We start from the raw sequence: 11727 nt of genomic DNA, 5'->3' as shown, positions 1-11727 counted from the left end.
TTTGATTGCACACATTCGGATCAGCTTCAATCAGCAATCGCGCGATTTCCCACGCATTCTTCAGTTTCATTCCATCGATTTCGTTTTTATTAAAGAAGCGCCCGTTCAAATTACGCTAGCACAGTGCAAACAGATCGTGCAATGATCGTTACTCTCCCGCTTTCATCCGTTTGCTCATTTTTACACAGGACCAGCATGATATCGGTGTCCGGACACTGATAATCGGGATCTGGGATCGATAGTGTTTTTAAAAGAGATTAAATAATAACATAAAAAATCACAATTAATAAAACGTTAAGCTGCTTCGCAAAGATCTTTCATCTGCCGCCTCCTCGCGCACTCTCGCTTCGTCGGGTTGTACCCTAATTGCTTGCTTCACACCAGTTCTTTTGGTTTTCGCTGCCCAAAATCCGCGCGCTTTCGGGTTTCGGCAAATTGACTAGAACAATAGTTTAGCTGCACCTAGCTTCTAACTGGAGCTATTCTCTTGCTTCTTGCTCAGATCCTACTACAGCAACAAAAACGATTGATGCTGTTCTTGCTTGCTTAAATGGCCGTTAGAAAATGCGATCGATCCACTGGTCGGATACGATGGATGGCTGTTGGTATGTTTGTATACGTAAATGGCTATAGGAAACAGCAAACGAAACAGTTTTACATGTTTTAAGCACTAAAAAAGAAACATCTAATAAGCCTACTCACAAACGAATGAACATAAAAGCTCAAAATACCAAGAAACGCTTCGGCCACCTCTATCGTTCCCTATCGTTTTGCTTGCTAGTGCCGGCACTTAATCATTTGATTTTTCGTGTTTCGCTATTTGTATGTTTTTGGCTGCACAGGAACTATTATCACGTTGTTAGTAACTAGTTTCATTGGCTGTAGCGTTATGCTTCTCCCTCCCCTCCTACAGTATAGGCAATATATATAGGTAAAAATCAAGCTCGGCTTAACATCTCCTTCTCCGTTTCGCGGTTTCGTTCGATAACAGGGGTTTTGGTTTCAATTTTAACAACTTGCCTTAGCAACAGTATATCATATATCTACCTAGAAATTTGGGTTTTGATTTTCGCTTGTTTTTTTGTAATATGTTTCGCGTCGTTGTTTTTCCTTTCGTTTTGGCGTATTTTACTAGCTGAAGATTTATCTTTTGCATTTTTCGCTTGCTGACTTCACTTCGAGTTTGTTTTTTTTTCGGGACGAGCTTTTGCTTTTATAGGAAAGGGATTTGCTTTGGTTATGTACATTTAAGCACACAAAAAATAGGACAGCCGTCCCGTGGAAAGGAGACGGCAAAACGAGCATCTTCTGCCTTTCGACGGACACTACTATAAAAGGCGAACGTTTCACAACACAACAACAATGTTAACAGGGTTTTTTTTAACAAATTCGAGAAAGCAAATCGTTCTCTCATTAGTGCACATTAGGGAGGGTAAGGGGATATAGGTTTGGGGAGTTATTTCGGTTATGGGTGCGTGTGTGTGTGTGTTTAAGTTTTGTTATTTTCCTCTTTTTGTAAATATAAATGCACAGTCAATGTTGTGTTTTATGCTGAGATTCTCTGCACCGGAAGCACCAAGGGGTGCGATTGCACCCTAAAAATTAAAAACAAAAATATGTACATTCCGGCCGCTAACAAACCTGCCGGAAGTAATGCTCTTGTACACACACACGCACACACACACGTTCATATTAAGCTCGTAATTCTATGCGCTTTCGATCAGGCCTGTTCGCTTGACTGTTTGCGTGCTGTTGCGTTGCGCAAACGACACGCAAGCACGTTCGATCGGATGTTCGATCATCCGCTTTTCCTTTTAATCGCGATCGTGCAGCTTCCGGTGGCGCTTCAGATTGGACGAGCAGGAAAACTTCTTCAGACACACGTCGCACGCGTACGGCTTTTCGCCCGTATGCGTGCGGTGGTGCAGCTCGAGGCTGCGCGCATTGTCGAACATCTTCGTGCACGTGCCGCACCGGTACGGATTTTGGTCGCTATGGATACGCTGGTGCGTCTTCAGCGTGCTGGCGTTGTAGAACGATTTCGAGCAGATATCACACTTGTACGGCTTTTCCCCGGTGTGGGCGAGCATGTGCTGCCGCAGGGCGGCCGATTCACCGTAGCTCTTGTGGCACACGTGGCACTCATGCTGCAGCTGCTGCTGTTGCTGTCGATCGGCGTACGCGACGGACGATCCGCGCCGCCCTTCAGCCGATGAGGGCAAACGAATCGGTTTCAAGTTGCGCCCAAGCACCGACGACTGTCCTGCACCGTTCGTGCCAGACGGTGGTGTGTTTCCGTTCAGATTGATGTTAAGGCTTAACCCACATCCGCCATCGCTGACTGGCGGCGGCACGATCGTGTTATTGTTAAGACAGTCGCTCGTATCGAGCAGCGGCGAGGACAGCGGGCTCAACCCGCCGGTCGTACTGTGGCTCACGCTGCTATTGTTACTGCTACTGCTATGGACTAGAATCTGCTGGCGGGCAATCATTTTCGCCACCTGCGTCGGCGTGTACTTCGCCTTCGAGTGGATGTACTCCACGTGCATGTTAAGGTTCTTCGCAAAGTGAAACGTTTTCGGGCAGTAGTGGCACTGGAAGATTCGCTCCTCCTTATGGCTGGTGATGTGGCGCTTCAGCTGCTCGAGCACGGAAAACTCCAGCGAGCAGTACTCACACTTCAGCAGCGACCCGTACACCGCCGGATCGGGCGACAGGTACGGGAAGTGGAACGATTCCAGCGACGAGTTGCCGACCGAATCGAGATCGTTCGAGCCGGCCTCATCCCACTCGTCCGGTCCGTCCGGCTCGTTCGGCGCGAACCGTTCGATTTTGTTGTCGTTTCGGTCGACGAGCATCCGCTCATCGCCCTCGTCGCCCTTTTCGTCCGCCTCCTTGGGATCGATATCGCTCTGCTCGTCCAGCAGCACCTCCGGCTCGAGCTTGATGCTCACGTCCTCCTCCTCCTCCTCCTCTTGCTCATCGTCGTCGTCGTTGTCGTTCTCTTCGCCGTACGTATCTTCGTCCGCTTCGTCTGGTTGCGTGTGTGCGGCGGCCACCAGCAGTAGCGTCGTGCGCAGGTACTCATCGTTGTGTAGGCACCGCTCGCGGAACTGATGGAAGTTTTCGACCTTCGATTTGCACTCACCACAAATCGCCGACGGAAGGCCCAGCTTTGGTAGTATCTGAATAATAAAAGCCAGGAAGAAGAAAGGTCATTTCACGAGACTCCAGCATTTCTCACGGCGTCACCTTTCCCACTCTTACCCTAATCGATGTGCAGTCGTAGATTATCGTCTGAAGCGCATCGCTTCCACTATCACCAAAAATAGACTCCAAAGTGTCATCGCCGGACAAACAGAGCCTGCAAATGTTTTCTATTTTTGCACTGCACGCCAACACAGGTGCGATGGTGAGTAGTCCGGTTCGCCGTACGGATAGGGCGCGCGGGATGAAATCGGATCGCCACCGGGGAAATAAATCGGATCGAAAGTCAATTACCCAAGGTGTCGGAGATCGCTCGCATGTCGCTTTTATCCCCAAAATAGGTATACTCACTGTACTGAACTCATGGCTTGCTAAAGAAACACATCTGCACGGACGGAGGGGGGGTAGGTGTCGGAAAATGAGCTGTGTGGTGGAGTTGTGAAAATCTATCCCAGCGAGACAGAACCGTACGAAACACAGGGAAAGATTCGGAGGTGTGTGGATTCGTTGGCAGCTTTAGTGTTGCGATGCCGCCTCGAGTTCTAAATTACGCTGGAAGTTGCTGCTGGCCACGGTCCCCGTGGAGAAAAATCCGATGTTTATCTCCCCCCTCGCACTCCGTCGTCGTCGGCGACACATTAACACACACGTACAGGGGAAGAAAAAACAATTCTATCAGGTGTTTGTTTTTGTTGCTTCTTGTTGGAAAAAACCCTGTGACAGCAGCACCTGTCAGTTAGACCAGCACTGGGCGTACCTATTACGACCGCACGACAGATGTCTAAACGATCGACAAATGTTCGTTAAAAGTTCGATTGGTTCGTTTTGGAGGGATGAGATTGTTTCGTTTCTTTCTTTTAACGAATGAAATTTGAGAATTTTATACATCGTGTAATTGGTAAAAAGCATAAACAAAAATTAACGAGACCGGCTGGAATCATTCGGACCCTAGTGCCACAGCTCCATTAAACATTGTATAGTTTCGCATTGAAGTTATGCATCGCTAGAACTAGAACGGCGATACGATTGTTTAAATACTAAACTCCAATGGAAACCACCAGCACTGAAGCAAGTGAGATTTGAATAATGGCCGATGGTGTTGAAACCCGTGTATCTCACCACACGAACCGATCTTATAGATTTTTGCTCGGTAAGTTAGATGGCTATATAGGCCATGATTAGATGAAGCTAGGCGAAACGCATTGCTAGAAAAGGACACAGCAATATGATGATGAGTTATAAAACGCCATCTATTGAGCGAACCAGTGAAGCATTTTGGAGCATTCGTTTTTTCTTCTATGGATATTTGATTTTTCAGACGTTTAATCTTAATCTGTGGCGCATGGGGAGCCGTCTCGAGTCGGAGTCATCCGGAGCTGGAGTCGAAGTTGTCCAGAGATAGAATCGGCTGATGTCGAGCAGGTCTGAATCCGGAGTCGGAGCTGGTCGGAATCGTCCGGAGTTGAAGTCAGAGTCGTATGGAGTCGGACGCAGTCCAAGAAGTCAGCATCGACCGGATTCGAAAGAAGTCCTTTATTTCTAGACTTTGGAGGGTTCGGAAGTGAATTAACAATATCTTCCTTAAGTACCCCTAGAAAACCACTCCCTCAGAAATTGGTTACGAATCCCTGTTATCGGATGAGTATTCTAAATAAAGAGAAAAATTAAAAAGGTAAAAAAGTGTCGCAAATAGTTAAACCCATTATAAACTGTTATAAGCTTACTCATAAGTTTGTAATTCAAAACAGCATCGATACTTCTTCGCATAATTTATTTATAAAATTGTCCAAGCCTGTGACAAATAAAAGTAAATGTATAGTTAAACGTTTGCCTTCTAAAAATTCTCTCTTCTACGATAGCTCCAACAATCACGATCACAATTGCGAAAGTAAAAAAAAAATGCAAAGCCCGCTCGCGGCACTCAAATGTACGCCGACAAGCGTTAAAAGCGCACCATTGTTTTGCACTATGAAAATATTAAATATACTAATTTAAAAAAAAAAACAACCCCAACTAAATGTGTTTTTAACCTAAGACGGACGAATAAAATTACAACGAAAAACAGATGGAAAAGCTTAGTCTCATCGTTTGTGTGATGTAAAGGTTTGATGCACTTGTGATGATCATTTGCAAAATTGCTTTTTGTTGGTTTGTATGCTTGCTTGCTTGCTTGCTTGGGTTGGGGTTAGATCGTCTCCGCCCGCGGATCCAACGCGTGTATGGCCTGGGCAAGGGTCGGCCCACCCTTCACCTTGATACCCTTCTTGCCCATCTCGCTCAGCCGCTCCTCCAGCAGGGTACGGTCGCGGCCCCGCTGCCACCAGAGATGCAGACACGTCTGCAGCAGCGGAATGTACAGCACCAGCAGCTCCGTATCGCACACGTGCTCGTACCGGCGCAGCGCCAGCTCGGCCCACTGTTCCGCGGACGGGTGCGGTATCGGTGAGGTAGTGCAGGCAGCCACCAACCGGCACAGCAGCAGCAGCACACACTTCGATTTGTCCAGAAAGATTTTGTTCAGCAGCCGGAAGCAGTTCTCGAGCAGCGGCACCGCCAGCTCGTTGCGCCGCTCGTCCAGCAATTGACACGCGTTGCGCAGCTCGTCGCCCTGCAGAAACTCCAGGAAGTGGGGCGAATCACGCAGCGAAGGCACGGTTACGATATGGTCGAGAAAGCACTCGAACGCGGCACTGCGCTCACCGATCAGCTCGGCGGTAAAGTTCCCCATCAGCACCTTCTTCGGGAAGCAGACCGTCTGCAGCTGGGCGGGCTGATCCTTCCGCAGCCCCTCGTACAGCTTCAGGAAGTGGGTGTAGCGCCGCTCGACGCTGGTCGGGTACGGGTCCGGCCCGGGGCCATCCTTCCGCACGTTTACCTCGTATATGACGTACTTTTTGCCGGCGGCCGCCGACACTGGCTGTCCATCGCTGGCTGCCGATCCGGTGGGTAGTATGCGTGCGAGCGGAATCTCGAAGCACAGCACCACATCGCCAGCATTCGGCAGCGGTCGTCTAGTGGGCCGTTGCCAAATGTCTGCAAAAGAAACGAAGCGCGTATGAGCAGGGTAAGTGCGTCGCATTGTCGTGCGAGACGTTTAAAAACTGATAAAGCAACAGAGCTACGATAGGGGAAGCACTTGAGTGGGTGAGTCAGCGGTGTGTTCGGTTCGGTTTCATTTGCTATGACTAAGCCACCTGCAACCCGTTCGTGCTGCTCTAACCTTGCGACCGTGCGAGTGTAGAACTGGAATAGAATGAAAAGAACGCTTTTGCTGTACCTTGCACGGTGCCCTTGGTTTGTTGCTTCATGCTCAACGTACTTTGGTCAAACGCTTCCGTCGCGCTGCTATCCAGATCGTCCTCGATGGATTCCGTCCCGTTCTCCATGGCCATTCTACGCCCCACGACCACGGGATGCACTGGAATGGATGGTTTATTCCCAGCAAAGAGGCACAGCAGAAGAGAGGGAAAAAATCACACACACGTAAACATAAACAACAATGGCTTTGCGGTGCAGTGGGAGGGGACGTTGCACTCTATGCTATCGGGGCCATTTATAGACAACGCTTTGCTTCAACACCCACTTGCATCCGATGTGTGTATGTCCGTTCCTGCAGCTTCCCTAGCACTATCACAGCTGTTACACCTCCGTCCGAACTGGGGATCGAATTTGATACAAGCAATCTATTCTCGCAGGCACTGAAAGCAGGAAGTGATGCACGGGTATGCACCACCGATGAAGGTGATTTCGCTTCCCCTGTGTGTGGGTAAATTGAATTAACAACAAAGAAAGTGCCGTATGACATTAGAGTGATTGGAGGGAGGGAAACCCGCCTTTGTGTGGGTCTTGTTATATGTCTTTTAATTTACTTATTTGTAAAAGAAATGGGGACACTTGTCGAAACCACCAACTGTAAACATTTAAACGATTACTGTATGGAATATTGCTTAGAAATTGTGTAATCCCTTTGTTTATTTTTAATTTCTGATAACACAGAACGGCTCTGTTGCTGTAGCTCCATCAAGCAACTGTTCTACGGTTTCTACAGAGTTATGCGATTATCGCGTACTACAAGTCCTAAACGTTGTAAGGTTCTGCAAAGTATGAAGCAGCTTTGCTAGCGAAACTGCGGAATTTGAAGCAAATGTATGAACAAGCATTTTTTAGTATAATTTTAGTATAATGAACATTTAAGTATACAGCTAGGTAGTAATCTGTGTGTAGGGAATAATCTGTACACTGTAAAGTCAAGAAAGAGTTAATTTATTCAAAGGTAAAATTAAAAAAATAAGGCTCTTCCGCTGAAAAATGTACTGAATTCTTTAAAAAATAATAATTCCTGGGAAAAAAGGCAGGACTGCTAGGAGCCAGAGTTACTTACTTACTTATCCGGCGCTACGCTTTGCGGTCTTGGCCTGCCTCAGGAGTGTCCGAAACCGCTCACCGCTATCGCGCCTTCGTTTTCCAGTCCGTTATCCCGGCCTTAATGGCGGACGCCTCCAAGCCATCTTGCCACCTCAATTTGGGCCTACCACGCCTCCTCTGTCCTTGTGGACGGCCTAAAAAGACTTTACGGGCTGGGTCGTCCGTTTCCATGCGTACATCATGGCCAGCCCACCGGAGCCTGGCGAGCTTGATCCCAAGTGCCACAAATCCACTAAACGACCACTAAACGGCTTCTAAACGACTCAAGTTCTCTACATAAACGGAATATAGAAAGACTTCGTTTAGCAGACAGCAAACGACTCATGCATTCTAAAAATAGCGAAAAAGCTGGTGGCGCTCTCTGTTGGTGGGATACCCCAACCAGTTGAGCTTCATCGCTTGGAGGAGAGCTTTCTCATTTCCTCTGTACTGTTGTATGGTTTCGCATTGAAGTTATGCATCGCTAGAACTAGAACGGCGATACGATTGTTTAAATACTAAACTCCAACGAAAACCACCAGCACTGAAGCAAGTGAGATTTGAGTAAAGGTCGTTGGTGTTGATACCCACGTATCTGACCACACGATCAAATCATATAGATTGTTGCTCAGAAAGTTAGAAGGCTATATTATATAGGTCATGATAAGATGAAACTTGTCGAAACACCATGCAAGAAAAGGATAGCAATATAATGATGAGTTGTAATACGCCATCTATTGATCAAACCAATGAAGCTGTGGAGCTTTCATTTTTTTCTATGGATATTCTATTTTCCAGTCGTTTAAGCTTAATCTGTGGCGCTTGGGATACGCTGTACGACAGTGAGGTCGACGTACATCTCGTATAGCTCGTCATTATAGCGAGGAGCCAGAGTACCTTTCAAAAAAAGAAATTATTTAACATGTTAAGATTGTTGTCAAATACTGCAGGAACAACCGAATCATGCTCGTTTAGTTTTTGCAAGAAATTTATTTACCTTTTTCCGTTTATTGAAACCGCGACAATCGCGCTGCTTTGTAGAAACCGAGCTGTACTACACGGATAATCCAACCCCTGTCAGTGGCGGCGAATTGCACAACGAGCGAGCAGGAAGCAAGATACACCAAGAGAGAGCTGTCAACCAGTCATTGCGGAAAACAAAATACATAATAACACCACTCCACGGCAGTTCGCGGCTCGGTAATTTCTGTAATTTTTATCAGTTTCGAGTGTTTCCACTTTGCTTGCCAGGAGCAGTTCTGTCCGGTTGCAAAATGTTGTCACGCTGGTCGCGCTTAGTTACTGATAAAAAACTAACCATCCAACTGCTGCGCAGTACGGGTCATGGAACGACACGGAATTACGGCACCGGTAAGATCAATCATTCTCGTTGGAGCTCCCCCGTACGAAGAGAAGGGGATTCGGGTGGGGGGTTCCATTGCATGTGCAATGTTGTGTAAATGAGATGCATGGCTGCAAATTACTCACTCATGTTGCATTCTTATACATTTTTCACACTTTTCTTCTCCTTTTGCCAACGAACAGATAAAAAGTTCAGCATCAAAGACGAAGTACTAGATGGCCGGCCCCTCTACCTGGATGCCCAAGCGACCACATCGATGGTAAGTGGGGGAAAGAGGGGAAAGATAATACATCCTAATCACCGACCAAACCCGGAAGGAGAATCCACCCGATGACGACACGTTGCACCACTTTGATGGTAGGGTTGTGCCTGCCATCGGTTTAATCGAAATGGTCCCTTATCAGTCAACCATGGCGAGGATTACACAACGTGATTTTGCACACGATTAACTCCAGTGAACGAGATATGCCATCTTCCGCGCTGCTCGAATTGTGTGTATTATTTTATCTCCTTTTCTCTTTGCTGCAGGATCCGCGCGTCCTTGATGCCATGATGCCGTACTTGACCGCTTACTACGGTAATCCCCACTCGCGAACGCACGCGTACGGCTGGGAGACGGAGGAAGCCGTGGAGAAGGCTCGCGCCCAGGTCGCTTCCCTTATTGGGGCCGATCCGAAGGAGGTCGTGTTTACGTCCGGCGCCACAGAATCGAACAACATCTCGGTGAAGGGTATTGGGCGGTTCTATGGCGTGAAGAAAAAGCACATCATCACCACACAGACCGAACACAAGTGCGTGCTGGATTCGTGCCGTGCGCTGGAGGGAGAAGGCTTTCACGTCACCTATCTCCCGGTTCAATCGAACGGTCTCATCAGCATGGAAGAGCTGGAGAAAGCAATCACACCGGAAACATCACTCGTGTCCATCATGACGGTCAACAACGAGATTGGCGTGAAGCAACCAATCGCGGAGATCGGGCGCCTGTGCAAGGCGAAGAAGGTGTTTTTCCACACCGACGCCGCACAAGCTGTGGGCAAGATACCGCTGGACGTGAACAAGATGAACATCGATCTGATGTCCATCTCGGGGCACAAAATTTACGGCCCCAAGGGCATCGGTGCGCTGTATGTGCGGCGCAAGCCGCGCGTTCGCGTCGAAGCGATCCAGAGCGGCGGTGGACAGGAGCGTGGGCTGCGCAGCGGCACCGTGCCGACACCGTTGGCTGTCGGGCTGGGAGCCGCCTGCGAGATAGCGGCCCGCGAGATGGCCTACGATCATCGGTGGATGGAGTTTCTGTCCAAGCGGTTGATGGATAAGATATTTGCGGAGCTGCCGCAGGTTATCCGGAACGGCGATCCGGTCCAATCGTATCCGGGCTGCATTAATCTGTCGTTCGCGTACGTCGAGGGTGAGTCGCTACTGATGGCGCTGAAGGATGTTGCCCTTTCCAGCGGGTCCGCGTGTACGTCCGCTTCGCTGGAACCTTCGTACGTGTTGCGTGCGATCGGTACGGATGAGGATTTGGCCCACAGCTCGATACGCTTCGGCATCGGCCGGTTCACGACGATCGAGGAGGTGGACTATACGGCGGAGAAGTGCATCAAGCATGTGACGCGGTTGCGCGAAATGTCTCCACTGTGGGAGATGGTGCAGGAGGGTGTCGATATAAAGAGCATCAAGTGGTCGCAGCATTGAGCGAGATAGAGAGTACATCGTGGAAATGGTGCAAGTCTCGAGTGGGCGACAGTTGTATCGTTAACGAAACGGTTCGTTTTCTTATCATAGTTTTCGCCCCCCTTCAACAATGGGGACACTGAAGCTTCAATCACATTGTAAATTTATTGTGAAACAAAACTAAATACACTGTATATTTTATGTTACGCCTAGGCCAGTGTCGTATTCTGCTGTTATTGATACTAAGGTTCATGAGTTTTTAATGATGTTGTCTTAAAATCATAATGATTTCCTAAACATCAATGGCACATGATTCTTTAGAGGTTTGTGAATCTCTCTCTGTGGAATTTTCCTTTTTTTTCTTTGCCTCTTTACTAAAATTCACTAAATACGCGGTATTAATCGATCTTTTGTCACAGTGTTTTACAACGGTTTTCATATCTGAAAAACCTCCGTAACGAAAACAGTTGAAATATAACGCATTGTAACGCTCCTTTTTTCGGTCGACCGATTTCGGTCCACCCGCAGGCGAGCGAAAACGAAACGAAGTTGCTGTTTGCATGCTTCTGTAGTGCCAAACATCAATTTAACAGAAATCAAACAAAAGTATCTGAGTTATTTTCATCAAAATTGAGATAAACAAAACTCACTTTTTGTTTGTTTACAATAACAAGCGTTATTTTTCGGTTTTAAATTTTCTTCGTTACGGTCTATCTGGCAGCAGACTTAGATTTGATAGAAGGAATTAGATTTCTGCTCTCAAAATCGATTTGGAGTGAGCTTGCCGGGCCAAGGCAGAAAAAAATAGTGGATCGAAAAAATACCTATTGAATTGTACCAAATAGTCCAGATTATCTAACATAAATTTGGCGTAAAGAAATAAAAGTTTACTAAAACTATCTTACATTATTGGTTTACGCTTTAAAACAAAGAAAAAGGCAATTTTGTTTGGATATTACACGTACAACGAAATTGGTTCACCGATAAAAGAAGCGTTACGAAGCATTACGAGACGTTACGAAACATTACACTTCAAAAACCTGTTGTGTGGAAGCAGTGCTACAAATAAATCGGTAGTT

The 11727-nt window shown here is 47.3% G+C and overlaps 3 protein-coding genes across 7 annotated transcripts; 1 reads left to right on the top strand and 2 right to left on the bottom strand.

Moving 5' to 3' along the window:
• Positions 1-62: 62 nt before the first annotated feature.
• LOC1280049 (zinc finger protein ZFP2) lies at positions 63-3918 on the bottom strand. The gene is made up of 3 exons (XM_061662877.1): positions 3559-3918; positions 3268-3388; positions 63-3185 (listed from the first exon to the last, which is right to left on the bottom strand). The coding sequence occupies exons 1-3, from the start codon at positions 3570-3572 to the stop codon at positions 1815-1817; spliced, it is 1506 nt and encodes a 501-aa protein (XP_061518861.1). The 5' UTR covers positions 3573-3918; the 3' UTR covers positions 63-1814.
• Positions 3919-4961: 1043 nt separating this feature from the next.
• On the bottom strand, positions 4962-7232 carry LOC1280048 (sorting nexin-21). Of its 5 annotated transcripts, XM_061662882.1 has the most exons (4): positions 7077-7228; positions 6791-6963; positions 6485-6625; positions 4962-6240 (listed from the first exon to the last, which is right to left on the bottom strand). In XM_061662882.1, coding segments are annotated over exons 2-4 (990 nt in total). In that variant the 5' UTR covers positions 6792-6963; positions 7077-7228; the 3' UTR covers positions 4962-5392. The 5 variants fall into 5 exon arrangements, with proteins under 5 accessions (XP_061518866.1, XP_061518868.1, XP_001238208.3 ...); XM_061662884.1 differs by having other exon boundaries at positions 6485-6963; positions 7077-7232; XM_001238207.4 differs by having other exon boundaries at positions 6527-6963; positions 7077-7229.
• Positions 7233-8672: 1440 nt separating this feature from the next.
• LOC1280047 (cysteine desulfurase, mitochondrial) lies at positions 8673-10860 on the top strand. Its single transcript, XM_319845.4, has 3 exons — positions 8673-8982; positions 9157-9233; positions 9503-10860. The coding sequence occupies exons 1-3, from the start codon at positions 8886-8888 to the stop codon at positions 10667-10669; spliced, it is 1341 nt and encodes a 446-aa protein (XP_319845.3). The 5' UTR covers positions 8673-8885; the 3' UTR covers positions 10670-10860.
• Positions 10861-11727: the final 867 nt, after the last annotated feature.

The sequence above is a fragment of the Anopheles gambiae genome, chromosome 3 (assembly GCF_943734735.2).
Source record: "Anopheles gambiae chromosome 3, idAnoGambNW_F1_1, whole genome shotgun sequence".
In the NCBI taxonomy this organism is placed as follows: Eukaryota; Metazoa; Arthropoda; class Insecta; order Diptera; family Culicidae; genus Anopheles; species Anopheles gambiae.
The sequence above is the reverse complement of the archived record's forward strand: the minus strand, read 5'-3'. Positions and strand labels throughout refer to the sequence as shown.

What these genes read in the sequence shown, in the direction of transcription:
- LOC1280049 (XM_061662877.1), bottom strand. An exon ending in ACGACTGCACATCGATTAGG is followed by an intron (nt 3,186 to 3,267) that starts GTAAGAGTGGGA and finishes TTTATTATTCAG; the next exon opens with ATACTACCAAAGCTGGGCCT.
- LOC1280048 (XM_061662882.1), bottom strand. An exon ending in AACCAAGGGCACCGTGCAAG is followed by an intron (nt 6,241 to 6,484) that starts GTACAGCAAAAG and finishes TTTCTTTTGCAG; the next exon opens with ACATTTGGCAACGGCCCACT.
- LOC1280047 (XM_319845.4), top strand. Translation starts at nt 8,886, where the DNA reads ATGTTGTCACGCTGGTCGCGCTTAGTTACTGATAAAAAACTAACCATC. An exon ending in GACACGGAATTACGGCACCG is followed by an intron (nt 8,983 to 9,156) that starts GTAAGATCAATC and finishes GCCAACGAACAG; the next exon opens with ATAAAAAGTTCAGCATCAAA. An exon ending in CCCAAGCGACCACATCGATG is followed by an intron (nt 9,234 to 9,502) that starts GTAAGTGGGGGA and finishes TCTTTGCTGCAG; the next exon opens with GATCCGCGCGTCCTTGATGC.